The sequence below is a fragment of the Delphinapterus leucas genome, chromosome 12 (assembly GCF_059928025.1).
Source record: "Delphinapterus leucas isolate spDelLeu-1000000601 "Yukka" chromosome 12, BTC_Dleu_Yukka2, whole genome shotgun sequence".
Classification (NCBI taxonomy): Eukaryota; Metazoa; Chordata; class Mammalia; order Artiodactyla; family Monodontidae; genus Delphinapterus; species Delphinapterus leucas.
Genome location: NC_143140.1, coordinates 69,657,854 through 69,685,573, shown reverse-complemented (window position 1 = coordinate 69,685,573; position 27,720 = coordinate 69,657,854). Strand labels below are relative to the sequence as shown.

The 27,720-nt window shown below is 40.1% G+C and overlaps 1 protein-coding gene across 8 annotated transcripts in view; it reads left to right on the top strand.

Moving 5' to 3' along the window:
- The window catches only part of MAP7 (microtubule associated protein 7), a 168,335-nt gene that overhangs the window by 128,601 nt on the left and 12,014 nt on the right, over positions 1 to 27,720 (top strand). For 4 of the 8 annotated variants that reach the window (XM_089921652.1, XM_089921645.1, XM_089921644.1 and 1 more), the window contains exons 5-16: positions 582 to 699; positions 4,565 to 4,675; positions 10,136 to 10,249; positions 15,034 to 15,161; positions 16,939 to 17,127; positions 21,143 to 21,258; positions 21,594 to 21,877; positions 24,301 to 24,511; positions 25,884 to 26,055; positions 26,295 to 26,396; positions 26,795 to 26,845; positions 26,948 to 27,005. In XM_089921652.1, the coding sequence (XP_089777778.1) occupies positions 612 to 699; positions 4,565 to 4,675; positions 10,136 to 10,249; positions 15,034 to 15,161; positions 16,939 to 17,127; positions 21,143 to 21,258; positions 21,594 to 21,877; positions 24,301 to 24,511; positions 25,884 to 26,055; positions 26,295 to 26,396; positions 26,795 to 26,845; positions 26,948 to 27,005 (1,624 nt within the window). In that variant the 5' untranslated portion in view covers positions 582 to 611. The remainder of the gene's footprint in view (positions 1 to 581; positions 700 to 4,564; positions 4,676 to 10,135; positions 10,250 to 15,033; positions 15,162 to 16,938; positions 17,128 to 21,142; positions 21,259 to 21,593; positions 21,878 to 24,300; positions 24,512 to 25,883; positions 26,056 to 26,294; positions 26,397 to 26,794; positions 26,846 to 26,947; positions 27,006 to 27,720) is intronic. The other 4 variants (XM_089921646.1, XM_089921647.1, XM_089921648.1 and 1 more) reach the window with 4 other exon arrangements.

The window sequence follows — 27,720 nt, the reverse complement described above, 5'->3', positions numbered from 1 at the left end:
CTGGTCTAGACCTATAACTTATTTATGTTTACTTCATCTATACTGAAGTCTTAAGACTACTCCCAGTAATTGGATTTCTGTAGGGCTTTACCATTTACAAACGTTTTCTCATAGATTGTCTCATTTAACTCTTACTCAATCCTTGAGTAAGTGTTGTCAGTTTTTGTGAAAATGGACATTTCGACTCAGAATAGGTAAGTTACAGAAAGTCGTACAATCCATTAAGTTGTGGGGTTAGGATTACCCATATCCGTAGATTCCAGATGCTGTTTTTAAAATACAGTACCACATGTGTTTAAGCTAAGACCTGCACTACCAGGCTTATGTGAGTTGATGGAAGCATCACACTCCCAGTACTAATAGTAATCGTCATTTATTTAAGTACCTGCTGTATGCCAAGCGTTTTATCAACTGGAACCTAATAATTTCAGTAACCCCCCACCCAGGTTGATATTACTCTCACCTTAAGGTGTAGGACTTAGGAAGTTTAAGTAGTACCTCTCTCTCCACTCTGCCTTAAGTTGAAGACTCCTCAGGCATCCAGGTGGAATCTAATCATCAGCTCCTCTCTTCCCTTTAAGGAACGCCATGAAGCCGTTGTACGACGTACAATGGAAAGGAGCCAGAAGCCAAAACAGAAGCATAACCGGTGGTCATGGGGAGGTGCTCTCCACGGGAGCCCCAGTATCCACAGCGCAGGTAAACAGACAGTAACCGCTTTCAAAAATCACTGTTTTTTTCTGGACAGTACAAGTCACAGTTGCTTTTTTATTCTGTGTTTGCAAAACAAAAATCCTGCGGAAATAATTAAGTTACACTTAAACGATGCTTCTACTGTTTGAGGATAAGAGGGTGATGGAGGTAAGAAGATAAGGTTCCCTCCCTCCACACAGGCTGATTTTCTCGTCCTTTACAAAATTCTTTAAAGAATTAGAAATCTATGCAATGTTTCTAAACAACTACTTTCAACTCTACATTATTTTAAGTAATTCATTTGCATAGTGGTTTCAGGATTATGGAATAGGTTAACCAGTTTCGTCTTTTTCTCTGGAAGAACCATAGCAATATTGACAATCAGAATCAATACTATGAGCTTATGTATTCTGACCCTAAAGTATATGCAACACTAAGGCTCTTCAAGAGAAAATACAGATTTCTGAAGCTAGAAATAGTAGATGTCCAAGCAAATGGATGTTCCCTTGTTCTTGAATTGACATAAAATCGTACTGAGATTTGGATTTAGTGAAAGGCTTTATTTTTGTACTGTAAATTCAATACACCTTGAATTTTATATAGTGTGTCAGTTCTTTTTCATTTGTGTGAGTCTAATAAGCTTTTTTTTTTTTTTTTTAATTTACTTTGAAAAATCATTGTCTTACATTCTGTCCCCAGGTGGTTTTGTTGAGTCATCATTCACCTTTCTCGATTTAGCAGGACTGGACCACCACTTCACAACTTTTGGTGGTACTAGAAAACCTGGTACAGACATCCTTGTGATTTGCTGATTGCCTGACCTGTAGCTAGCACCTCAGACCTAGGGCCAGTTCATCAATAGCTGAACCATCACCACCTTAGTCATAATGCATGCTTAATATCCTGTTGCATAGACCTAGATCTGGGACGTGGCACAGTGTTTCTCAAGTGTTGATAGTATGACTCAGGTGACTTAAAGGTATTGAAATAAAGTAATTACATGTACTATGTTTACTTTCTTTTTAAATGATCCTTTTGGATAAAACCTTAAAAAAATGTTTTTTCACTAATACATCACCAGGGCTCAAAGTACATCCAGTGTGGCTTTATCCACCCAACCGCCCCATCAGTACAGCTGTTGCCACTTTCAGTTTTAATCTGAATAACTATGGATTTTCGTTTGCTTTATTCTCTTTCATTCCTAACATTCAGTGTGTCTTCTATAACCCCTTCATTTAAAAAGATCTAAAAGCATGTTGCCACAACTTTGCAGTGAACCAAATTTGAAAGCATGTTTTTTTTCCCTTGGCTCTTCATGACCCAGTGGTATTTGCTGTGGGGCACATATCAAATCTGTGGTCATAAGGATCATTTACATGTGATATTTCATTCTAGGGATAATTTTGCATATTTGTTCCATGCAAAAAAGCTGTCATGGTATGTACTTTAAAACCTTACTTATTTTTCTTTTACCTGGCTTCCTGTTTTACATGTGCACGTTACACATGTAAACCTGTTACAGATTTTCAAACATTTTTGAGGGGAACTCAAGTTACTTAGCTTTACTTCTTGCTTCCACACTCAGTTCAATATATAACCTTTGTTATTGCCACTCAGAGCAAGAGAAACCAGCGTTGTATTTGTGAGCCGTTGGATAAAATCCTTTTTTATAAGGTTTGTAAATTAGAGAAAATTGCTCTTATACTGGAACAGAGTAGTTTGAAAATAATGGGAATTTGCCAAAATTCTCAAAGGTCAGAATGATGCGCTGAGATCTTGAGAGCAGTGACTAGGTCTTGATCACTTTGAGTACCCCTTACTTCACCACAAGGCCTAACTTGTGTGTGGTAGGTACAATGAACAAATCCTAGAAGTTGAATTTAATCCAGATTAAATCAGTGTGTTGTCTCACTGCTCCCACATCAGCTCGCACTGCTTTGTAAAACTTTATACGTTTTAAACCGATTCTTCATGAATCCTTTTGTGGATCTGTGTTTTGTTCAGAGAGGAAAAGAAAAAGATTAAAAATTCTTACATGTTAAGTAATATAATAAATACATATTATATCTCCATAATTTTAATGATGCATGTTAGGCCTGCATGTAGACACAATCTCCCCCCAACACATAAAGCAATATCAGAAAAGATATTGCTGTAAGATCTCCTAGAAATGACTTTCATTTTCCTTCCTTGTGCCCTTGAACCTCACATTTTATCATTAAGATGTTCCTTTTGACATTTTACCCTAAATCTTTTCTTTGTTAGGATTGCCCTAAGAGCCCATCAGTTAAGTGTAAATTTGAGTCACAGAAATGATGTTTGGTTATTTTCCTTTTAATAATTAAATTGCTTCATGTAAGTCAAGGATACTTCAATAAATAAAAAAAATTTTAATTTAATTGCTTCAACCGTAAAGATGAGTCCCTGTAGAAAACAGGAATGTCTGATGTTGGTGGAAGACTTGCTTATCTCCTGCACACTGTAAATAATGGCCCAAAATGGTTATTCTGTGGGGGAAATTTTAACATTTTTACCACCAGGGTTAGTTAGACCAGTGGGAACGGGGTTTGAAGGCCTCTCTCACGAGGAGTATTTTGGTTTGTTTTCAGTTTTAGAAGAAGCTAACCATAGAAAATAAAATAAAATATGACAAAACCCCTTTAACTTTGGCTATTATAGGCCAGAAAAACTCCCTGCATCCTACGTAAATATAATGATGAGATGTTTAGACTTTTCCTTATACACAGTTTTATTCAGGGAACGTGATTTACGCTAGTGAGTGTGGTTATAGCTTAGTTCCACTGTACGGAGAACAAACTATCAGAGCTGATTTTTGCCTTTTATACAGCTATTATTTCTCTTCTGCCTTGAACTTTAAGAATTACCCTAAAGTTATCCAACTGCAATAAGAATATTATTAATAAACTTAAAGAGAAAGAATTCTGATTTTCTTTGCATTGCTGCCAGTTTTGTTAGGCAGGTTTGTGGGCTGATTCTACATCTGTAAACCACACTAAACTCTGTGTTATGGGCACAGAGGAGTGGTTATTAGTGTACTTTAAAAAAAGAACTGCTCTGGGGGCCATTCTTACCACACCTAAAGGGTTTCTTTTTCTTTCCTTTTAATCTGTTTTTCTATAATGAACTTTAATGCCCTGGGTAAAATGACTCTACAAGCAAAGGTATCAGCAGACGCACAGAACCTGGTGTTCTTTTTATTCTAGTGTTTGCATTCTAGCTTACCAGCACTATTACTACCCCATTGTTCACACTTTGGGAAATCATGAAGGCGTTCACTTTTTTTTTTTTTTTGCGATACGCGGGCCTCTCACTGCTGTGGCCTCTCCCGTTGCGGAGCACAGGCTCCAGACGCGCAGGTTCAGCGGCCATGGCTCACGGGCCCAGCCTCTCCGCGGCACGTGGGATCTTCCCGGACCGGGACGCGAACCCGTGTCCCCTGCATCGGCAGGCGGACTCTCAACCACTGCGCCACCAGGGAAGCCCAAGGCGTTCACTTTTATGGGCCCCTTTGTGCTTCACAGTCCCCTTCCATTTTTTTTCGTTGTCCTCCGCTGGCTTTCCTTTGGTCTTCCTACATTTGTTGTATTATAACAATATGCTTGAATTTCCCTAGCTGACTAACTGGTGAGCTGAATAGTTATTTTATATTTTTATTTTCCTATAAGAAAAATGAGTATTATTTCTAGCCTTTAAGTTACCTTTAAAATGTCCGCTTAGAAAACTGTGCTATAGTAAAGATCTAGTCATAGAGCTGAAAGCATCCAATCCTAGTTTTTCCTTCCATCAGTGAACTAGGAAATTGCAATCCTGCATGCTGGCTGTCAATTAGCATTATCTCCATTTGTTTTAGATCCAGACAGGAGGTCAGTTTCCACCATGAATCTTTCGAAACATGTTGATCCCGTCATTAGCAAGCGGCTCTCCTCTTCATCTGCAACTTTACTAAATTCTCCAGATAGAGGTACAGTCAAAAGGAAAACAAAAAAAGTGTTCTGTTATTTCCTTAATGCTTTTTTTTTTCTGGATGTTTACAGATAAAAGTAAGCATCTGAAGTTGCTTTCCCTACGTTTCTTAAATAGGAAGAAAAAAACTTCAGAGTAAAAAAGCAATAAACGTCTGAGCAGCATTTTCCTTGCGACAAGAACGGTTCTCATTTTAGAACTTGGCTGAATGATTGCATTTAGCAGTGATGAAAGCGGTGCTTCTCTCAAGTTTTTAGTACATGAGTTTACAGCTCCAGAAATCACCCACTTATCCACCAACATGCAAATAATCTTTGCTATGAACATTTATTTCACTTCAATCAGATTGTCTTTGACTTTTCATCTGTACTTGGGGAGTTCCAGGCTTTAACTTTCTAAAAGACCTTTTTAAATGATTCATGTTGATAGATTTCATTTTGCTAATTTATTTCTCCTTTAACCAAACCTTTCTTACTGCATTTCTTGTGTGTGCGTGACTGGTTTTCTGGTGTCCATTCATTTAAAGGGATTTGGCCTAACTTCAAGAACATCATTATTTAAGCCTCCTAAAAATTTCAATATTCATAGTCCTCCAATTAACATTTTATTTGAATTTTGAGTTTTGTTCATCCCATGGATTTACAGTACATGAATGTTGAGTTACTTATGAAATGAAAGTTTTATTTTACGTATCATAGAATGAAAAATCGAGCTTTTAAGATAAGCTGCTTGTTTTACATAACTAAAATGATTTTAAATTTAAAAAACCAAAGAATTATTGTGCAATATGAAAACACATACTCTTTGAAAGTAACAAACTGTGGTGACTTTGAGTGCTTTATTAAGAAACTGATTGGTTTTGAAGTGTTTATAGTCTTTAAAAAGAATGTAATGTGTGCATGTTCTATGTGTGTGTATGTGTATTTGTATATTTTGTATTGTATAAAAGTTATGGTGTCATTGTTATGTACAATATAATGCGTTGATGTTATAATTAATCTCTTAAAGCAGTAAATGAATCAACTGCCTATTCTTGCCTTTTAACCTAAATCATTTTTTTTAACCTAGTTTGCCTAAATCGTTGATATTAGACATGTAGTCAAATTAATGGCCTTTTATATGTTAGAGAAAAGTATTATGAATTGAAGTTCCTTTCATAAGTAGCCTTTATTTTCAAACCAATTCCCTTAAAATAACGTAAAATATAGCATGCTATTCTTAACAGTTGTGTATTCATCTTTTCTTTGGGATTGGTCACTTAGCACTTGAATTTTATATTTTTATGAACGTGGGTCTAAGACAAACTATAACTGGGACTCACAGCAGTTTTCAGTTAAACCTTGGTCTATTGCCTCCTACAATCCCGTAGCCGAAACTGGGGCAAGGTTGGGGGTAGGCAGATGGGCAATAAACCGAACAGAGTACTGTCCACACTTCTGTGGATTGACAGTGCTGTGTCAACTAGAAATAAGATGTTTTGTAGACTCTGCATGACAATATCTGATTGAATATCCTTAAGTAATTGGATCTTAGAACTGGGAAAAATTTGTTGGTTGGCTCATCTACTTCAGTTGGGATAATAGAGTCCCTAAGAGGTGAAGGGCCTGACTTCAAATCCTACAAGTTAATCGCTGGAGAAGAGGGACTAGAACAGAGGTCACCAGCTCCCAACCCATGTTGTTGCTGCACTGCATTTGTAGTTCTCTCCTTCATGGATGTCCTTCCTCACATCAATCCTGACTCCTCGCACTCTTCCTTTGGGTGAGGTTAAGGGTCAGAGGCAGTTCAATAAGCAGTTCATAGCTGGGGCCAGGAAATTGCCCCTTGAATCATGGTGCAGGCCTGTAAAACCCAATGCTAAGCTGGACTAAAAGGATAAGGGGGAGAGCACTAAATTTACGGGTTCCATGTCTCCTTCCCCCTTATCAAAAGAACTGTGAACCAGTTCTGGTCTAACTGACGAGGTAAGCCTGGAAGAAAGATCCGCTTCATCCAGGGGCTCCCGTGTGGTCCAGGAAGCGATTTTTTTTTTTAAGTTAGGCAGAACCCTAGCACAGTGAGAGGGCTCTGTCTTTTAATGAGAATAGAAATCTTCTGCATTTGAACTTCTCTAATTTAGAGATTTAAGTAATTTAGTTAGTATAATTTCTTTTCTGCTATCTATTTTTTAAATTCGATTATGCTTTATTATCGAAGTAGAGAGCATTCTTATCAAATTATTAGAGGCTTTTACAGTCTGATCATAGAGAGTGTACACCATTACTAGATTGTTTGAGCTTTCTCAGCCCTACAGTACAGGCCTTAAAGCTGATATTAAACTGAAGCTCTGATACTATTAAAGTTGACATTCAGCTGGAATGCTCTGCTGGTTATTCAAAATGCTGGAATATTTCCATACCAGTTGGTAAATATCCACTTCCCCGAGCTGTGCTTCCCCAGGCCCTACAGAGTGTTATCTACTAGCTCTACTAGGAGAGCTCTACTGGTGCCTTGCCCCACCAGTTTTTAAATATTTTGATCATCACACCTGAATATAGTGTCACATAAACTGATAAAATGCCCGAGTTAAAGGAAATCCCTGATTACCAAAGATTTCTGTAATCTCTGCAACAGAGAGAATATTGCCCCTGGAAATTTTTGCATTAAAAATGTGTATTGCATATTATCTTAAGCTTCCTGCTTAACCAGCTTTTTTCTCAAGGAAGAAGAATAGGGCGTTTGAAAAAAGTAAGAAGGAAATTGGCTACTCTTTGCTGAAAATTAGTTCATACATTTTTTTCCCCAGGATCTAGATTAGAGGACATGGTGGAGGACCTAAAGCTGAATCCTGCCCACGTGTTCTGTTTGACCAGAGCAGGGGTTTTTTGTTCCTGTTTTAGATCTAATTAATTGCCATCATATTTAAAAATGTAAGATTTCATATGACATTTAGGTCAGGATGTGGCAACACTTGCCTGATTTCTGCATGGCACCCATCATCTGGAACTGAATAGTGATTTCCTGCTTGTGAAGGAACAGGGTAGCACAAATATCTCTAATGTTTGATTGTGTCCTTGGACCAGATGGTCTTTTATGGGAATTGTCAATATCTCATTTTAAGTGCTTAAGTAGGATCAATACTATAGTTGTTTCATGAGAATTAATACCTTTCCTTCGGGAGCTTATCATCTCACAATTAGGCCTCTCTAGGTTAAAAAAAAAAAAAAATAAAGTAACTCTCCTGTACTAACCTTTACTAAAAAGTTATGGAAGAGATCTGTTTCTCTCTTGCTCAGAGCATAGTTATGAATGTGATAGAAGTGGAAACGTTTCTCCTCGCAAAATCTTTCATTCACAGTGTCGAAGCTATAAAACAAATCTCTTTGGATTTGCTTTAAACACCAGTCAGAGAGAGTGTTTAATGATCTTCATTTGAGGCAGATTCTTTGGTTGATGCCTTAAAGACCAACAGAAATAAAGTAATTGAGCTTCTCAGTCAAGGGGAAAAAAAGACATGGCTTTTCATTGATAAACCATCTCTACAGTTCTAAGCCAGTTATCCTACAGAGTTTATCTAAGAAAAGGAAACATTCACCTCTTCTTCCCTTCATCATCTACTGAAAATACAATTCTAGTGAAGATTTTAATTTAATCCTAATCACTTTTCCCACTGATTTAATTCTCTGAATGTATTCTAATTTTAGGTTAGACTATATTCTGCGGTTCATACACACACACACACACACACACACACACAGACACACTGCCATCCTGTAGTTTATAATAGCACTTATCCTACTGTGCATTCTACTAACTGTGTAACTATTACAATAGTTTTTATAACAGATCTTTTTATTTGTCAGCAGATTGAATTTAACCATGAAGACTCTCCCAATAAACAGAAATTCTAGTAAAGAATTCACTAATTCTTAAATTCACCAGCACCTTGATCAAAATAGCTACTCTTTTAAAATAAAGTCTGATAATTAACGTACTTATTGGAGGTTGATACGTCCTTTCAAATAGGAGCGGATATTTTCTACAACAGCCTTTAACATCGGATGGCTTCTATTAACTAAAACTAATTTCCTAGAATTCAGAAGTCATTTCTTTAAACTATAACATATATAAAAATTTATTATAAGGACAGTTGCTCCAGAGACCAGAGGACTTGCACCTGCTGTTTATGGTGCAGAACAGAAGTGGCCTTGTCAGGTTTAGACAGTTTGAAAGACTTTTATAAGCGACTTGGAAGTGTATTCTAAAATAGAGATACAGTCCTCCCTCAGTATCCACAGAGGGTTGGTTGCAGGAGCCGCCGCAGATACCCAAGTCCTCAGATGCTGAAGTTCCATAGTGAGCCCTCCGCATCTGCCGGTTCCGCATTCATGGATACCGAGGGCCAACTGTATATTTATCGGGAAATATAAAATGTGGAAAAATCCATGTATAAGTGGATGTGCGCAGTTCAAACCTGTATTGTTCAAGGGTCAAGTGTATATGATCACTTTATTTTAGTGATATTTGTAGGATTTTGCAAGCTTCTTTCCTGATATCTTTGGAAAGTAGCTTCTATATTTTCATGGACCATCCCTGGAAGCTAACAGTATAAGCAAAGTAATTAATTTATAATTAGCATGCATTTCCTAACAGTGGTCTTGTGAAGCCCCAGTACAATTTGGGACTCCACTTCATTGCATCATTTTAAATTTATTTTCTTGACTCTTCACACACCCACTAGTAATTTCTGACATTATGATTATATTGAATTTTGGCTTTTCTATCTTAATTTTATCTTCAGCTTTACCCTTATCCTCCATCAGAATTTTTATGTTTTTGCCAAACCAGGGATCTTAAAGAACTTGCTTGCTAAATGGGAAAGTCAAAAGAAAAACTTACATAGAACGTTGCATGAGTCCTCTTTCACTTTATTATATCTAATTTCCTCCAGTTGCCCAAGTAGCAATTCATGGAGATGTGGCAAAATTTAATGGAGACCTTTTCTCTATCCACATATTTCCAGTCTTGCATGAAGCTTCGACTTTGTTGAAGTTGACATTCAGGGTACTTAGGACGCCTTTTGGCTGAGGTGTGTGCTGTCTGCTCACCGCCCATCCTGATGAGGGCAGATGGGTTCGACAGACTCAGAGATACATGCCAAACCTGCTGGAAATGGTTCTTCTGTTTTGTTACCTGTTGGATCCATAGGAGGGTGGTTAGCAAAATCTGTGTCCATAAAACTAATGCAGAGCCTGCCACAAACTTAACCTCTTGAAGAGAGGCACCTTATGGAATAGCTGCTCCTTTGAGCAGAGTCCCTCCTGCCCTGACTCTCCACCAGCTTCCTCCCCGGACAGCCTGGTCTCTGTCGAGGTCTCTCGCGAAGGCCCGGCATGTGGGAGCGATAGGGGTGATGCCTTGCACCCCCTCGCCCCTGGAAAGAATGCTTCTAACATCTCACTTATGTGGTGACGTTTAGCTCGCCGCCTGCAGCTCAGCCCATGGGAGAGCAGCGTGGTTAACAGATTGCTGACGCCCACACATTCGTTCCTGGCCAGAAGTAAAAGCACAGCTGCCTTGTCTGGAGATACAGGTAAAACTGTCAAGGTGCAACTTTCTTCGTGAGGTAAAGTCCTCCTTTAGAAGCGTCTCTAAGCCACCCATTTTCATCTAATCCCATCTCAATTTTTCCCATCGCGTGCTTCTCCTCCTCCTGGTGGAATGGCGTTGGAAATGTGTCTGTTGGTGTTGGTTTCATGCCCCTGGTATCGTTTCCTCTGAGCATCCGTCTTAGCATCTTATCTGGACACCAGATGCCGGGCAGGTAAAGGATGCCCCTCCCTGTGATCAGATGGCTTCAGAGGCTTCTGTCTGTTCATAGTGTTACCAGAAAATCCTATCCCTTACCCACCTTTCTTTCTGCCCCTGCATCTGAGCAGATGATCGAAGGTAGAAATAATTTAATATCTAATACTAATTTGTGGGCCTGGGGATAAACTCAAAGCACAAGCCGATTTAAGCATAGTGTTTCATAATGTAGCTGTGGACTAGTCACATCCTCCCTGGGCTAGTCTTTTATTGAGGAATAGTACCCTTTCAAAACTCTATAAAGAGTTGTGGAGAAGGCTAATTACAGCGTTCTTATTTGTTACATACTTTGAAAATATGTAAAATGTGCCAAGTACTAGTTATTATAATTAGTTATAACTCCTCTACTTTTTTGAAATATAAAACACCCCTGAATGAGCCAATTAGTTTAACGAGAAGTTAGTATAGAGTCTACATCTAGCTGGAAAGAAAGATACCTATTAGGCTTTTGGCAGTGTCTCTCTCATGGTGAGTTGATTTTGACTTTCCCAAATATCTTTGGGCACAATTGGTGTATCTATGTAACCAGCCCTCATGTTTGGCACATGAGAAATTGCATAGCCTCTTCATAAAGCTCCCTTTAAAAAGGCTTTGCCTCTGCAAGCCACCTCATGTTCACTAGCCCTCTTTTTTAATAATAATTCTTGGTGGTTTTATGATATCTTTCATCTGTGGTGTCCAATGAGCTAGTATCAACCCTTATTCTCATAGTACCCCTGGGAGGCAGTCAAGGAAGCAAGTGCAGGCATTCCCACCACCTGCCTGTGGAAAACAAGAGATTGACAATAAGTGAGTTATACCAGAGGCACTTAGAAAATTGGTGGACTAGGTCTTAAACGTGCTTCTATCCTTGGCACCCTCGTGATGCTCTCTGTACCATTGTGCGTTCAACTAGCTGTACCACAGTGATCTGTGCTTTCTATAAAGTAACTCTCCTGTCAACTGTCACATTGCATCTGAGAATTTTCTGAAGGAAAAAACTACAGTTTATTTCAAGATACTTTATTTTTATGTCCATTTTGTCATACTTTCATATAAGTCATGAAAGCTGTTCTTTATGTCCAGCTAATTGAAAAACCTTTAAAACTGCTTTTCAGTCCTAATTCATAGGATCTAAATAGTTTATGGTTCTCATGCTTCTGAACCTCCACATTGTATGTTGTTTCATACTAAAGGACTGCCTCACAGCTAAAAAATTGTCTTTCTTTGCTATTTCTGTCATCACTAACTTCTGTCAATTCTTTCACTCTTCCTCTAGTCTCTTCCAACACCATTTCCTCATTTTCCACCCATTCGACTTGCCCAGCTTCCCACCTTCCTTGGCGCTCAACCAAGGTGCTTTTTAATCTGCTAACTGGCTCTTCTTTACTTTGCAACTTTTCCATTCTCCTTTTCACAAATTGATACATTTTTGTAACGTATTTTACTGTGAAGCAATGCATACATAGCCTTTACTTGAGTTGCCTGTTTTATTAATACATTCCTTAGATCATTGTTACCTATTATTGCATTGATGACAGCTTATATTTAATGAACCAAAACTGTTGTGTTTAGAAATTTCCATTTTAAATTATTCATGTAAACGTCTCTTACACTTATCTCCTCAAAAGCATGTTTCCCATCACTTTTATTTTTCCATCTGGTCTCCTTGATTATTTTTTCTTGTCTTCCCATTTTAGTGTCGTCCCTTGAGTTCACCTCATATCCAGTTGCCATTGGCGAGAGGATGACCTACATCCAGAGCCAGGGTTACAGTAGCAAATCAAAATAGCCATCCTTACTCCTAGGGTGTTTGGTGATTGCAAATTCCCAGAACAAGTAATAAGAGCCGTTGAAAATTGGAAATCAGAGTCTCGTATGTTTCATTGTGACCACTGCTTTGGGTTGATTTTTTTCTTGCCCATTTTTAAAAATACATTCATGATACATGTGATTATTAGAACTCAGGATTAAATGAGTTAACACATGTAAAATGTTTCAAATAGTACCTGCACATAGTAGGCACTCAATAAATGTTATTATTCTACTATGTAATTATTCTCTCTGCTGCACTCCAACCACTTGAACTGCATTATCTTTTCTCTGCAGCCATTATTTCACATAGAAAATCCTGAATACGTTAAATTAATGCATGCTTGCTACCAATAGTAGAAAGAAATACAGATATTGTGGAAGGATTTCTCAAAGACATTTCCATAAAAGAAATGTTTAATAAAACTACTTTGGGATATGGAGGGCACTCTAGGAGGGAAAAGAAAACAACAATCATATATTGCTCTTCCTATTTCTTCAGAAGGGCAAGATTATTAGAATAATTGATTTAAAAGTTTCAGGGTTTTCAACAGTTGCTGTTAAGAACAGCGATGAATTCCATGAAATGTAGTATCCTTAGAATTAGCCAGACGATGTTTCTTGAAGAATTAAATTTGAGGATTTTTAAACCTCAAATTTACATTAGGTAGGTTTAAGGATATTTTTTTCCTTTCCTTCACATTGACTCAGCACTATAATAAAGAATGAACCAGAGGCGTGATGAGATTGGTTACATCCACGGTGGTCTCAGGAAATGCTCCAAGGAAGTGCTCCACAGATACCCCTGAAATTATTACTTTCCACTAGAGGGAAAAGAAATCATATTTCTGTGCTTCATTCCTTTTTCAGTGTCAGACCCATGGCCTCAGAGCAGGGCTGTCATCTAGGGTTTCTTGATCCTTGAGCAGTTAATGGCCTCTGGCTGTGCCCTGGGCTGTGTGTGCCTCTCTTGGTCATTAATCCCACAGAAGTGCCTTGTGCCAGGATGTTCTTCTTTAAAGGCATTTGATTGGCTTGGAAGAGGTTTGCATTAATGAACTCTTTCTTTGTCTGGGAAGGGCAACTGCTTTGTTGTGGCACTTGAGAAAAGGTTGTTTTCCAACAGTTTTCCCTGTGATCACGATAAGCCAAATGAGGAGAGGGTCTCCTTCTTCACAGCACAAAGGAAACTTCCTTCACGATTAAGGTCTGAGGCAAAGCTTTATGTCAGTTTGGAAGTAAGACATATACCTTTTAAGGAGAACTGAGGGAATGCAAAGTGTTTCAGCTTATCCAAGAAATAAGGGTTCTGTTTTCAGATGATGGGAGAAGAGAGTGCAGTTTCCAGTCGATTCACCACCTTGACCATTCAGTGATAACCAGAAGATACTGCAAGGCGTTTAATGAAAGAGAACACAGGAATACAGATGCAATCTGATGGACTTTCTGTCTGTAGACTAAACCAAAAAAGCACTTAAATATTTTTAACTATAATTCTGAAATTGAGATTACCTTGAATTTGTCCTGTTAACTTTTGAGTTTTTAATTTATTAATACTGTTATATTCAGTTGACTTAACAGTCTCTTTAAAGGGTTGCTACTACAATGGCTAGGGTCGGGTAAAGTCATTTTATAACATGGTCCGAATACATAGCATTCCCCTCAGTAGTCATGTTTAATTGTCTTATTTTTTGCTGGAAAACAAGATTTCCGGATGAGATCTGAAAATGAACCTTGGAACATTAGTACCCACATGTTTGATACCTACGCAGTGTTCTGTGAATTTCTTTAAACCCACTGTTACTCAGAATCACTTGATTAATGATACTGTTCCTTTGAAGGTGAATGGTCAGAAGCTACGTGGTTTTCAAAAAAATATTTCTATTATTTCTATCTTGAGTAAAACTGCAACAGCTGTTCGTGATTCAACTTTATTTTTGGCAATTCTAACATATTTATGTTCCCTTCACCGTTTTAAATGATGACATCCCATTTCCCCATACGTTCTGCTGCTTGTTATGAACCATCAAATGCCTTGGCTTTTGGGGAGAACCCAGAAGCGTGCATTTGATTTGCCTTTAAGTAGATAAAACACTTACAGAATTTTTTTTCTGGAAATTATTAGTTATTCTTGTAACAAGTCTTAATACCTGATAAGACTTGGTCATTTAACATCTTAAAATTTCAGTTGCTTTTTTTTCCCCAGTGGTTGTTGAATTTTACTCCCAAAATAGTTGCAGTATATCTTGCTTGCCTGCTTGCTCACTTGCTGTCTTTCCACCGTTTGTTCCATCGTAAAGCTATTAGGAAAAATCTAATTATAAACAATCCTTATCTTAAAATTATCTGTCACTAATGTCGCATTTTACCAGAACCATCTGTTTATGGGACTATAAGACCATTGCTCTCTGTAATTATTGGCTTACATCTATATCTTTAATAAGTATTTAAATAGCCAAATAGTTTATATATTCCAGATTTTTCATTTGGACATGCCCTCCTTTTGGACACACTGTAAACTAATAGGACCTTGAGGAGAGTTGAGTATGATGGTCTGGACACCTTTAGGTAATAACATCTTCTCCCTACTTTTCTCTCTATCTCCGCTTTGCTACTTTTCCTGATCCTGCTTTTGGCTTTCCTTCAACTGCTCCTCTGGCACTCTTGCGTGTAAAACAATCACCTGCACCCTAGTTACCCCCATGTGTCCTCGTTCAGCATCTTGCAGCCCCATCAACATCATGCCCTACAAAGCTGCACACTCTAGAAATCCGATGGAGCGACCAAAATTCTTTGTAACACCACCGGAGGGCTCCGCGCGAAGGAGGACTGTTCACGGCACAGCGGTGAGTAGCTGTAAGCCAGGCGATGGTGACATCCGTCCTCCCATCCGTCCCACCAGTCTTGAATCTGGCTGGCTGAGTGGTGCTGTCCCCATACTTCCTCCCCACTTGGCGATTCTGCTCCCCCCTGAAAATCTGAATTTGAAGATGAAAATTGTTCTTTGTTCAAGCATGTCTGAGTGGCTGAACTGCCATATGGGTGCCTCCATACGAATAAGTGCAATGCCAACATACTTTATTTTTGAAAGTAAGAAAACCTTTGAAGGGGAAGTGGGCCTGGACTGCTGCCTTTGCATTTTATTCCAACCCTGTCCAGAAGCTGGCTGAACTCTAAATGTGGTTCACTGAAAAGCAAGATAAGGAATTTTTGTCTGTTTAGCTAATCCGTGTCAAGGCCCAGGTCTTAAAATATAGTGACAAAGAATAGAAAACACTAGTTATTCACTAAGTAATTCTTGAAAGGCTGTTGGGCTGTGTTACAGACTCACGTTTTGCAAGTGAAGAATATAATTTGTACCTGTTGTTTCTGACAAGGTGGCTGAACTAACATTAATTTTCACCATGCTATAAATGCAATGAGGTCACTTGTATGTCTCCAAGAATCTTTCTTCTTCTTTGTTTTATTTAAACTGTGTGTTATTTGGTAGCCGTTGAAATGTATAGACATTGTTCTGTGGTCTTCAGACGTTGTACTTTAGTCTTAAAGGACTTCCCAGTCCACCAGAAGATCTCATTGCCCCTCTCTCGTGGCAACAGCATGGCCCATGAGAGGCTGGAACAATTTTTTTCAATCCTAACTTCTCAGAGCAATTCAGATTTATAAATCTGATGAACACCTGAAAGGATTTTGCTTCGACCTTTGAGGCTAATTCAAGGGTTGTGAGAGCTTGATGGCTTTGCCTACAGGCAGTTTGCTTTCAAGCGCTTCAGGCTTTCAGGAGTCAAGGTTTAATTCATGATTGAATCAGACCTCCAGCCCTTCAAGCCAGAAGTGAAACTACCTTTGATGTCTGGGAAGTCTTCCATCATTAGCACTTTGGTGCCTCAGAGATCCTAGCTGTGGACAAGTAGCAATAGTTAAGCAGAACAGTTTTGGCCCCAAATGTTGGATACTTATTGGGTAGAGAAAAGCGTGTACCAAAGAAAAAAATACCTTGTTACGGATAAAAACAAAAATTAACACTCCAGGAGGGAAGGGTGAGAGGTGATCCTTGGCCAACAGATTAAATGAGAGGGATTTGTCATCATATGATCCAAAACCTATATTTTCTCACCGGTTTTGTTTTTGTCTTTTTAGTGCCTTCTTTCTGTATTTGATCTATTGGCTGTCTTTTCACTTCTTTGCGATTAAATATTTAGGCAAATACCTACTGCCAGAAAACGACTCACAAATCATTTATACTCCAGAGCTGCACTGTGGAATTCAGCTGAGCACTTGAAAATGTGGCAAATGAGACTGACGGATCAAATTTGAAATTTAATTTTCTTTTAGGCAATTTTTAATTGTGACAAAAAACATACAACAAAATATAGCATCTTAACTGTTTTTAAATGTGCAGTTCAGTAGAATTAAGTGTATTCACATTGTCGTGCAGCCAATCTCTAGAACTTGTTAAATCTTGCAAAACTGAAACTATACCCACTAAACAACAACCTTACATCCTCCTCCCCCAGCTCCTGGCAACCACCATTTTACTTTCTGTTCCTATGAATTTGACTACATTAGATACCTCATACAAATGAAATCATACAGTATTTGTCTTTTTTTTTTTTTTTTCAGTATGCAGGCCTCTCACTGTTGTGGCCTCTCCCGTTGCGGAGCACAGGCTCTGGACGCGCAGGCTCAGAGGCCATGGCTCACGGGCCCAGCCGCTCCGCGGCATGTGGGATCTTCCTGGACCAGGGCACGAACCCATGTCCCCTGCATCGGCAGGCGGACTCTCAACCACTGCGCCACCAGAGAAGCCCAGTATTTGTCTTTTTGTGACTGGCTTATTTCACTTAGCATAATGTCCTTAAGGTCTGTCCTTCCACGTTGTAGCATGTGACAGGATTTCTGTTCTTTTTAAGGCTAGTAACACTCCGTTGTGTGTGTGTGTGTCTATACATATATATTTCTGTATGTGTATATATACACACACATGTATACATGTATAGATGCACCACATTTTGTTAATCTGTTCATCTGTTGATGGACATTTGAGTTGCTTCTTACTTTTGGCTATTGTGAATAGCACTGCTACAAACATGGGTGTGCAGATATCTCTTCAAGATCCTGCCTTCAGTTCTTTTGGATATATACCCAATTGTTGGATCTTATGGTAATTTTATTTTTAATTTTTTGAATAACTGCTATACTGTTTTCCAAAGTGACAATACCATTTTACTTACGTTCCAACCAACAGGGTACAAGGTCTTCCAGTGTTTTCACATCCTCACCAATACTTGTTTTTTCATTTTGTTTTTTTTATTTGTTTTTTAAATAGTAGTCTGATAGGTGTGAGATAATACCTCATTATGGTTTTGATTTGCATTTCTCTAATCATCAGTGATGTTGAGCATCTTTCTATAAGTTTGTTGGCCATTTGTATATCATCTTTGGAGAAATATCTAATCAAGTCCTTTGCCCATTTTTTAATCTTAAGTTTTTTAATCTTATTTTTAATTTTTGTTGTTGGAGTTATTTATACATTATGGATATTAATCCCTTATCAGATATATGATTTGCAAATATTTTCCCTCATTCTGTAGGTCTCTTTCTTACTCTTCTTACTCTGTTGATTATATCCTTTGATGCATAGGAGTTTTTTGAAGTCCCATTTGCTTATTTTTGCTTTCATTGCATGTGCTTTTGGTGTCATATCCAAGAAATTTTTTTTTATTACCAAATTTATTACCAAATCCAGTATCATGATGCTTCCCATTTTCTTCTGGGAATTTTATAATTTGAAGTCTTACATTTAGGTCTTTAATCGTTTTGAGTTCATTTTTGTATATGGTGTAAGGTAAGGATCCAACTACATTCTTTTGCATGTGGATATCCAGTTTCCCAGCACCATTTGTTGAAAAGACTGTCTTTTCCCCATTGAATGGTGTTGGCACTCTTGTCAAGGATCCTTTGACCATATACACAAGGGTTTATTTCTGGATGCTGTACTCTGTTTCATTGGTCTATATGTCTGTCTTTATGCCAGTACCATACTGTTTTGATTACCATAGATTTGTAATATGTTCTGAAATCAGGGATTGTGAGACCTCCAACTTTGTTCTTCTTTTTCAAGATTGTTTATTCAGGGTCCCTTGAGGTTCCATATGAGTTTAGGATGGAGTTTTCTATTTCTGCAAAAAATGATGTTGGCTTTTGATAGGGATTGCATTGATTCTGTAGATTGCTTGGGATAGTATTGACATCTTAGCAATAACAAGTCTTCCATTCTGTGAACTTTAGATGTCTTCCCATTTATTTGTGTCTTCTTTAATCTCTTTCAGCAATGCCTTCTAGTTTTCTCTGTAGAAGTCTCCCACCTCCTTGGTTAAGTTTATTCCTAAGTATTTTATTCTTTTTTTGATGCTGTTGTAAATGGGATTGTTTTCTTAATTTCCTTTTCAATTTTATTAAATTTTAATTAATTTAGATCTAAATTCAACTGCCTGCTATTGAGTACTTGAAATACGTTTTGTGAGACTAAACTTAACATTTAATTTTAATTAATTTAGGTCTAAATTCAAATAGCCAAATGTGGCTAGTGGCTACCATTTTGGACAGTGTAGGTGCAGAACATTTCTATCATCACTGTTCTCTTGTACAGTGCTGCCTTTGAATATCTGTTTATATTGTCTCTCTTGTGGGTTATTTGTATTCTAAACCTAACTTTAGTTGTAAAACTAAAGTCTTTGTCCTGCTGGTAAGTTGCCTAGGCCACTGACATGGGCTTGCTGTGTGTGTTCCACCTTAGCCTTGTGGAACGTGTTAACAGGAAAGATTATTGTACAGACCACTGGCTGTTAACTCAGATCAGGATGAGAATCAGGAGCATCTTTACATGTGTGGAACTCAAATAGGTGATTGGGTCCAAGACCAGTGGAAAGATATTTAAAAGAACTAAGAGGGTAAAAGCATCTATCTACCTGCCTGGGAGGGTGTTATGTCAAATACTGAGCATTTTTCCAAACTGCTTCTCCCTGTTCCCCCTACTCCCTAAAGGTGATTAAAGGGAGGTCAGATTTAAGAAAGAAAGAATTGGTTCAGTGGCACTTTAACAAAAAGAAGACTCTGAGGATTATACACTTTAATGTAGATTTATTCCCAGATGCCTGTCTTATCAAGGCGTAGATGATGACATTAGTCCCCAAATCCTCCACACAACAAATTACCTTTCCTGACTTATTTTCCCATTCAGGTCTCTCCTTGATCTGACTTTAGCCAAATTAAAATGTTTTGAGAAAAAGAAAGAAAAGCAACTCAAGGGCTTAACCCCAGCCTCCCTCGGGAAGAGGCCTGTACCTTCCACTCTGGGGACTTGATCTGCCAGAGGCATAATTGCCATCCTGTACACCTATCAAGAGGGTTCCATATGGTGGCTGCTGCTTCTGCTACCCAAGCACTGCAGCTGTTCTCCAATAACCTGCCTCCTGCCCTCTACTACCGGAGACGGGAACAAAGGGTGGTCATGCGGCTGCAAGTGATATAGAGGTGGCACCCTGTGAAGCTCTTTCACCCTGTGAAGCTCTTTCCTGCCTCATCCTTCATTTGTTTTATTTAGAAATTCTGGGGAGACATTAAGTATTATTTGACACTGAGATGTTTTTCCCCCACCTATAGCCCAGTCCATCAACTAGGATGCTACTAAGAAAAATAGAAGCAATTAGAAGAGATGCTGAAGGGAACAAAAGGGGAGGGAAGAAAGAAGGGGCGTGATGTTTGAGCCAGGCAGAAAAGGAAAGAAAAGAAGGTACACGCCAGCTTATTGGCCCTGACGCTAGGTGTTGTTCTGCCCCTTCCCTAGCACCCTCAGTCTGCTTTCCTGGAAGGATCCCACAGAGTGAAGGACTGACAGGCATCCACACAGGTCCCTCCAGCCAGCATCTGTTCCCATCCCAGAACACTGTTGGCCGTGTTTCAGATACTTGGAATGAGTACTTTCTCCCTTGCCCTGTGCCTTGTCTTTTTGTTTGTTTCTGTTTGTGTTTTGGTTTGGGGGGTTTTATTGTTTGTTTGTTTTTGTCTTCGTTGACTTGAGACTATCAGAACACTTCTGGGTTTCCTTTTGCCCATTTCTACCTAGGAAAGGTGTCACCTCTCTGGCTGAATTCCTAGTATGCAGTCATAGGAGGGCTGATGTTTTGGCCCAACCTCAGAGATTTCCATTTCATCCCTAATGAGGAAGACTAAAAATAGCTGAAATTCCTCACCTTGAACCTGACTTTTCCTTCAAGGGCAAGAGGACACTGAGTGAGGAAGGACTTGTTTGTATAACACCCGTATAAAGAAAAAAATGAATTAATGTCTGACATAGCAGACATGTAAATTAAAAAAAATAAACTGAGCTATAGTGTGTTCCAGGGTTAAAAAAAAAAACTGCTTAAGAATTAAAAGAGATAAAGGTAGGGGGAATAAGCTGAAAGTGACCTTTATTTTGACATTTGTGTGGGCTAAACTGGACTATGAGAAATTTTGCTCTGGGTAGTTTTAGATACAAAGTATAGGTGCTTTCTAAAAGTGTGTTTTTGTTTTGTTTTTTTACAATGTAAGTCCAGATCACACATCCAGAACCTTCTTATTAGTGTCAGATTGTGTTAATTCAATTATAATGTTCAGTTTTAACCTAATAAAGGCCTTTTGTTGGGGTGGAATGGATATACATGGCAAAGGTTGGAAATTTTCCCAAAAGCCATTCAATGGATTGCAGCTCCACTGTTGAATACTGTGAATGTGATTGTCCCGCTCATGGAAAAATCTAATTATTGTGTTCCTCTGAACTTAGGGCTATAAAAGAGAAAGGGAGAGAGAAAACTTACCCTTCCACCTCACACCCGGCATCCGAAGGGCTCTATCTCCATCTCATCCCAAAGCCAGATCACCAGCTTCCTCCCGACTTTGGTAAGTGAAATGTAAGAGGCTGGCAGGGTTGTTCCATGTTGGAGAATTAAGAGCCTCTGTCCTCTGAAAAGGAACTGTTCTCCCCACACTGTTTGGCCTTCACTTGGAGAGTAATATTTTTCCTCAAAGGAAAGAAAAAAGAAACCTGGAATGAGCCTCTGAAGTGAGTACTTCTGCATTTGCCACATAAAAGACACATTCACACAGCTAAATATCTTCATTTCTCTTCCGTATTGGTGTTCCAAGACTATTACATGGTGGAGGTATGGGGAAAGGAAGGTTCTGGCAAGCCTGTTCTCATGTGCCCCTTTCTCTTTACTTTGTTTGTTGCCCAGGCTCCCATCCAAGTCCTTTCCCCACTTGCCTGGCACCCCCAGACCAGCATCCTCCATGCCTCCTGGACCAGTCAAACCTGCCCCTGCTCAGGTCCGGCCCCCCTCGCCCGGCAACATCCGCCCCATCAAGAGAGAAGTCAGAGTGGAACCTGAGAGAAAAGACCCTGAGAAGGAACCTCAGAAAGTTGCCAATGAGCCCTCACTAAAGGGCAGGGCACTTTTGGTGAAGGTAGAAGAAGCCACAGTTGAAGAGGGGACACCTGTCGAACCAGAGCTTGCTCCTGGTAGGAATCCACTGACTCGTGGTGGAGTGTGGGTTGCTCGCTCTCTTTAGTCACTCTTCCTTTTTCTCCCGCACTGCTTTGACTTAGCTTTTTCTTTCTTTCTTTTTTTCCCTTGTTGGGCACTTGAAAATTTTACTCTAAGGCTAATCTGGGGAACTTTTCTTGAATATAATTTTCCTACATATAAAGAAAGAATCATCCATCCTATGGCCTATGGTCAGAGCCACAGCATATTAATTCAGGTGTGGTTTATGAGTCCTTTCATTGGCCGAGTCCAATAATTTGACAAAATGTGGTATTCAGAGCACCTGCATCAGAATCATTTTATCATTTATCCTATTGCTGTGTAACAGATTATTCCAAAACTTTGCAGCTTAATAACAACAACAAACAGTTATTATTATCACGCAGAGTCTTGGGTCAGGAATTTGGGAGCAGCTTAGCTGGGTTGTTAGAGAATGGCTCATGCACAGGGCTGTCGGCAGGTGACCTTCATTTCATGACACATGAACCTCTCCATAGGGCTGTTGGATGTCCTCACAGTCTGTCCACTCCGCTGGCTTCCTGCAGAATGAGTGAGCTGGGGGAGAGAATCACGAGGAGCCCACAGTATCTTTTATGCCCAGTCTCAGAAGTCACACACGTAGAAATCACGATTTCTTTTCTTTTTTTATTTATTCATTTATTTTTGGCTGCTTTGGGTCTTCGTTGCTGCCCACGGGCTTCCTCTAGTTGCGGTGAGCGGGGGCTACTCTTCATTGCAGCGCACGGACTTCTCATTGCAGCGGCTTCTCTTGTTGCGGAGCTCGGGCTCTAGGCACGCGGGCTTCAGTAGCTGTGGCGCACGGGCTCAGTAGTTGTGGCTCGCGGGCTCTAGAGCTCAGACTCAGTAGTTGTGGCACAGGCGCTTAGTTGCTCCGCGGCATGTGGGATCCTCCCGGACCAGGGACTGAACCCATCCATGTCCCCTGCACTGGCAGGCAGATTCCCAACCGCTGTGCCACCAGGGAAGTCACAGAAATCACGATTTCTGTCATACTATTCGTTAGAAGCAAGTCACTAGCTTCAGCTCACACTCAAGTTGGGGGGATTAGCCTCCATCTTTTAAAGGGAGGATTTTCGAAGAATTGAGGGAAATATTTTTAAACCACATCTATAATGTTTCAAACTGTAGAACCCTGCCCCTACCTCAGACCTATTGAATCAGAATACGTGGTGGATCCAAGGACTCTGAAGGATACTAAGCTCATCTGTTGACTCTTGTGCAGGATTGCCAGATAAAATAGAGTGGCAGTTATCCTGTGTGTACTGGAGTTTGGGGACCACTGGCTTAGCGTATGTGATTGACAGAGGTCAGAATTTTTTCCAAAAGACCCAGTGGATCTCATCTCTACCAGGTTAACCAGATGCTGTTTAGAAGTTTAAAATCACCTGGAACTAGAAATTCAATGCATCTTGTTGAAAATTGTCTTCATTCAAGAGTTTTCTCTTTAAGACTTAATTTGAAGATACAGGGTGGGGGGCAAAGAAAGAATAGTGACTCAAGACAAATGATAGTATAGTAAGGGAATGGACGAGTCCAATACCTGTTTGCATGGAAAGAGGGAGAAGAGAAAGGCCAAAAAGTGTCCTGAGGGCAAAGAAAAATCTGTGGGAGCAGCAGGAGAAATGCAGATCTTGAAAGGAGGGTCTGGAGTGGTCAGGTGCCAGGGATCACAACTCACCATGGTGCCTATGGCAGGGGTGCCCCAGCCCCCTAGGTCCTTTTCCTGAATCCAAATAAGGTCAGAGAACTACTCTCATCTTGCATGTTGGCATCAGAACTGGCAGTGGAGACCTGCAATGTCTAAGGAGCACAGGTGCCGTCTCCCGAAGAGGCTCTTGGTTCCTCCCTCCTCAGACCTGGAGGCAGCTCTGGGTAGACGGAAGAGGCCTCTTCCTTGGTCTCTTCCCGCCTGAGTCCGGGCTCAGTGGTATGGACGCTGGGCATGGTCACAGAAAGGCTTGAGTCCTCTAGTGATGAATAGTCACTAAAGAGAAGGAATTTTTTTTTAACGTAATGAAAGGCAAATGGAAGATCTCATCTTCCTTTTTCCTGGGGTATAACTTCCCACAGAACCTAACATGAGGCTCTATACTTAGTACACATTCGATATATGTTGTTAACTGATTTAACTTGTATAAAAATAAGGCTTGGTGACAGAGTGTCAGCTTCGGATGTCTCACTTACACACGCGGCTTTTTGTTATCTGTTGCCCGGTTACAGATAGAATACAGTGAAACCGTGAGAACGCGCAGTAATAAACATTCCCTTTTCTTTTATAGCGATTAATTCGAGGCCTGGGGTGCGGGGGATGCTAGTTTTTGTGTTGTTCTTTGGCTTTTGTTTCCAATTGGTTTTCTCCTTGTACTTGTTTGTACAGCTGCTCCGGAGGCAGCCTCAGCACCAGCCTCCGTTCCAGCCTCCACTCCGGCCCCTTCATCCACTGTGACTGCCATTACTTCTCTGAAGACCTCTGCGGGCACCACTGACCCGGAAGAGGCCACGAGGCTGCTAGCTGAGAAGAGGCGGCTGGCCCGAGAGCAGAGAGAGAAGGAGGAAAGGGAGAAGAGGGAGACGAAAGAGCTCGAAAGGTAAAGGAGTGACACTGTTCAGTGACACCCTAGTGACACCTTGGATTAAGTCTTCAGTCAGGGAGAAGAGGAAATAGTAGTGTTGAAGGTGAATCTATTTAGTTGTTTCAGAATTAGTCTCCCCTGGTGTTCACTAAGCGACTTTTGTAAGCCACATTTTCTTATTATAATGACAGTGCAACAAAATTGATGGAGAAGGGGTTTCTTTTTGTTTTCGAAGGACTAGGGAGAAAGGTTTAAAGAAAAAAAAAAATCATCCATATTCTTACCAGATTTCAATAATTGTGTACATTTTGGGTCACCCTTTCCAGTCTCTGAACAGTGTGTGGGTGTATATACATGCATAAATATATACATACACACATAGATTCGCATAATTGTAACCACAGTAGAGGTACAGTTGTGCAGTCTTAATTTTTTATTTAACGTATCTCTCATCTCCATGTTTCCTCATTATCTTTCTCATTATGTTAAAGCTGCGTATTAACAGCTCATGTTTTCTTCCAGATAGTATTCCTCTCAAAGGGTAGCTGCGTGAGACAGTTAAGTGCCCCATGACTGCCTGCCAGACAGTATGCCAGGGGCAGTTTGCTTAGTTGCCCCCCTTCTGGAGCTAATAAGGCTAATGTCAATATAATTGTTCTTCAAATAAGCAGAACTGCCTCTCCGGAAAGGACGGCAGCCCCAGTGCTGGGCCGCCATCTTGGACATGCCCTACCCTTGGTCCCAACAGGGAGCTTACATGGTCCATCTTGTCCCTGTACTGAAACAGAACATTATAACCTTTATTTACTTACAGAGATTTGGAGGGGAGCATTAAATTCGTTACTAAAAGTCACATTATTGGATTAAACAGATCTCAGCCTTTAAAGATAGTTATATTGCAGATCCTTTAAAAAAAAAAAAAAAGAAAACAAAACAGGGGCTTCCCTGGTGGCGCAGTGGTTGAGAGTCCGCCTGCCGATACAGGGGACACGGGTTCGTGCCCCGGTCCGGGAAGATCCCACATGTCGCGGAGCGGCTGGGCCCGTGAGCCATGACCGCTGAGCCTGCGCGTCCAGAGCCTGTTCTCTGCAGCGGGAGAGGCCACAACAGTGAGAGGCCCGCGTACCGCAAAAAAAAAAAAAAAAGAAAGAAAGAAAGAAAACAAGCTCTCCTCAGAATATGAGTGGATACATTCTGCGTCTGTTTCCCACGAGGCAACGGGAGGCTGGGAAGGGGAGGAGGAAGGAGAGAGGGTGGCTTCACGTGTATCAGTGGATGCTGTTGGCCAGACCTCCCAACAAACTGTTCTCGCGGTAACCACAGACTCGATCGCGCCTTGCCAAGGAAGTCCCCTCACGTATCTTCGTCTTGTTTTGTCTTTTTCCAGACAAAAGCGAGAAGAATTGGCCCAAAGGGTGGCTGAAGAGAGAACCCGCCGAGAGGAGGAGGCCCGCCAGCTGGAAGCTCAGCAAGCCAGGGAGAGGGAAGAGCAGCTGCGGCGGCAGGAGGAGGAGCGGGCCCGGCGCGAGCGGGAGGAGATGGAGCGCATCCAGAAACAGGTAGCGGGGGGCCGGCTCCCGCCCGGGAAGCAGGTCGGCGCAGCCCTGGCTCAAGATGGGGCAAGGGGCAGCCCAGATGGGAAGAGGAAGCTGTTGAGCGTGGGGTTAGGAGTGCTCGTGTCTCCCCCGTGTGCGCTCGTGGTCCTCGCGTTCTCCGTCCTCGGGCGCCCCGGGACCTTGGGGGCAGCGGGCGAAGCCGGCCTGTGTGTAAGAAGCAGATACAGACTTCCCGTTTTCAGAAAGAAGAAGAAGCTCGTGTTCGGGAAGAAGCAGAGAGGGTCCGGCAGGAACGGGAGAAGCATTTCCAGAGAGAAGAGCAGGAGCGCCTGGAGAGGAAGAAGGTAGTTGCGTCTCTGTCCCCGCAGCCTGGCGCCCTCGCTGCTCTTGATTCTGCCTAGACTGAAGCCGGCTCCAGACCAAGAGACTAGCTCACTGCCATCAGAAAACAAAAGTGTCCTGCCCATTCCAGGTTAACTAAAGTAGCTCTCAGTATTAATGTTCTCCTCCAAAGAAATCGCTCTTGGTGTTTCAGGCTTCACCAAAAACAGTTGCTTCCAATTCATGCGGCTTAAGCCAATTTCAACTTCTTTGAGTACCTCCAGTTAAGACAAAGACAATTATATTTTCCCAAAATAATGGGCATGTTTCAATGCCCTGCTATTTGCTTAGTCAGTGAAATGTGCCAGGCTAGCTTTCTTTCCATATCTAATGTGTTTGCTCAATTCTGCCTTTTTTGTAGCGGCTTGAGGAGATAATGAAAAGAACCAGAAAAACAGAAGCTTCAGATAAGGTATTGAGATGGCCTTTTTTTTAACTATTCTTAATGACTTTTTTTTTTTACTTTCATTTGTAATTTTAACATTAAAAAGTCTTTTTTTTTTTTCTTTGTTAGAAAACCGTTGATCAGAGAAATGGAGATATAACCAAGGGAGCGCTCATTAGAGAAACAGGTATTTATTTCAGTGAACTCAAATCAATACAAATATAGAATTTTTTAATTTATTCTGTGGAGGTCAAGATAAACATTGATTTAAAATAAAAATACTCATTGACTCACAGAAGTTTAGGTGTTTCTCATCTAGTCCACAAATAATCCCCTTTATCTAAACATCTCTAGCATTTCTAGCAGATTTTTTTCACATTTGTTTATACTCTAATGGAGTATTTAATATCTTAAGTCATTTTATATTATATATATATGTCTCTCTATATATCTATGTGTATGTATGCCTCTATAGATATGTATACACACGTATATGTGTATATGCACACACGATTAGAAGAATTTTCTTTGAGTTTATAAAATTAAATTTCATTTGTCATTTACTATCTGCTAAAGGAATCTGTGTTTATATTTGCTATTAAGGACGTTAAATTTAAACATTTTGACAACTTGTACTTATGGCATTTCTCAGAAAAGGATTTAAATGTTATTTCTTTTAGTTCTGATTTCAGAATAGAGTTAAAATTTGAAATTTGTTGAAATTTCATTAGAAAGTTGTTCATATGCCATAGGCTTTGGACAAAGGTGATTAATTTCTTGGTGATTTTAAACCAAATTTGGTGTATATAAAAGTAAAATTTATCTTAGTGTTTTAGTACTCACACTCAACTAATATTTATTAAATGCCTTCTTTGCGCCAGATACATCTGCATACATTTTCT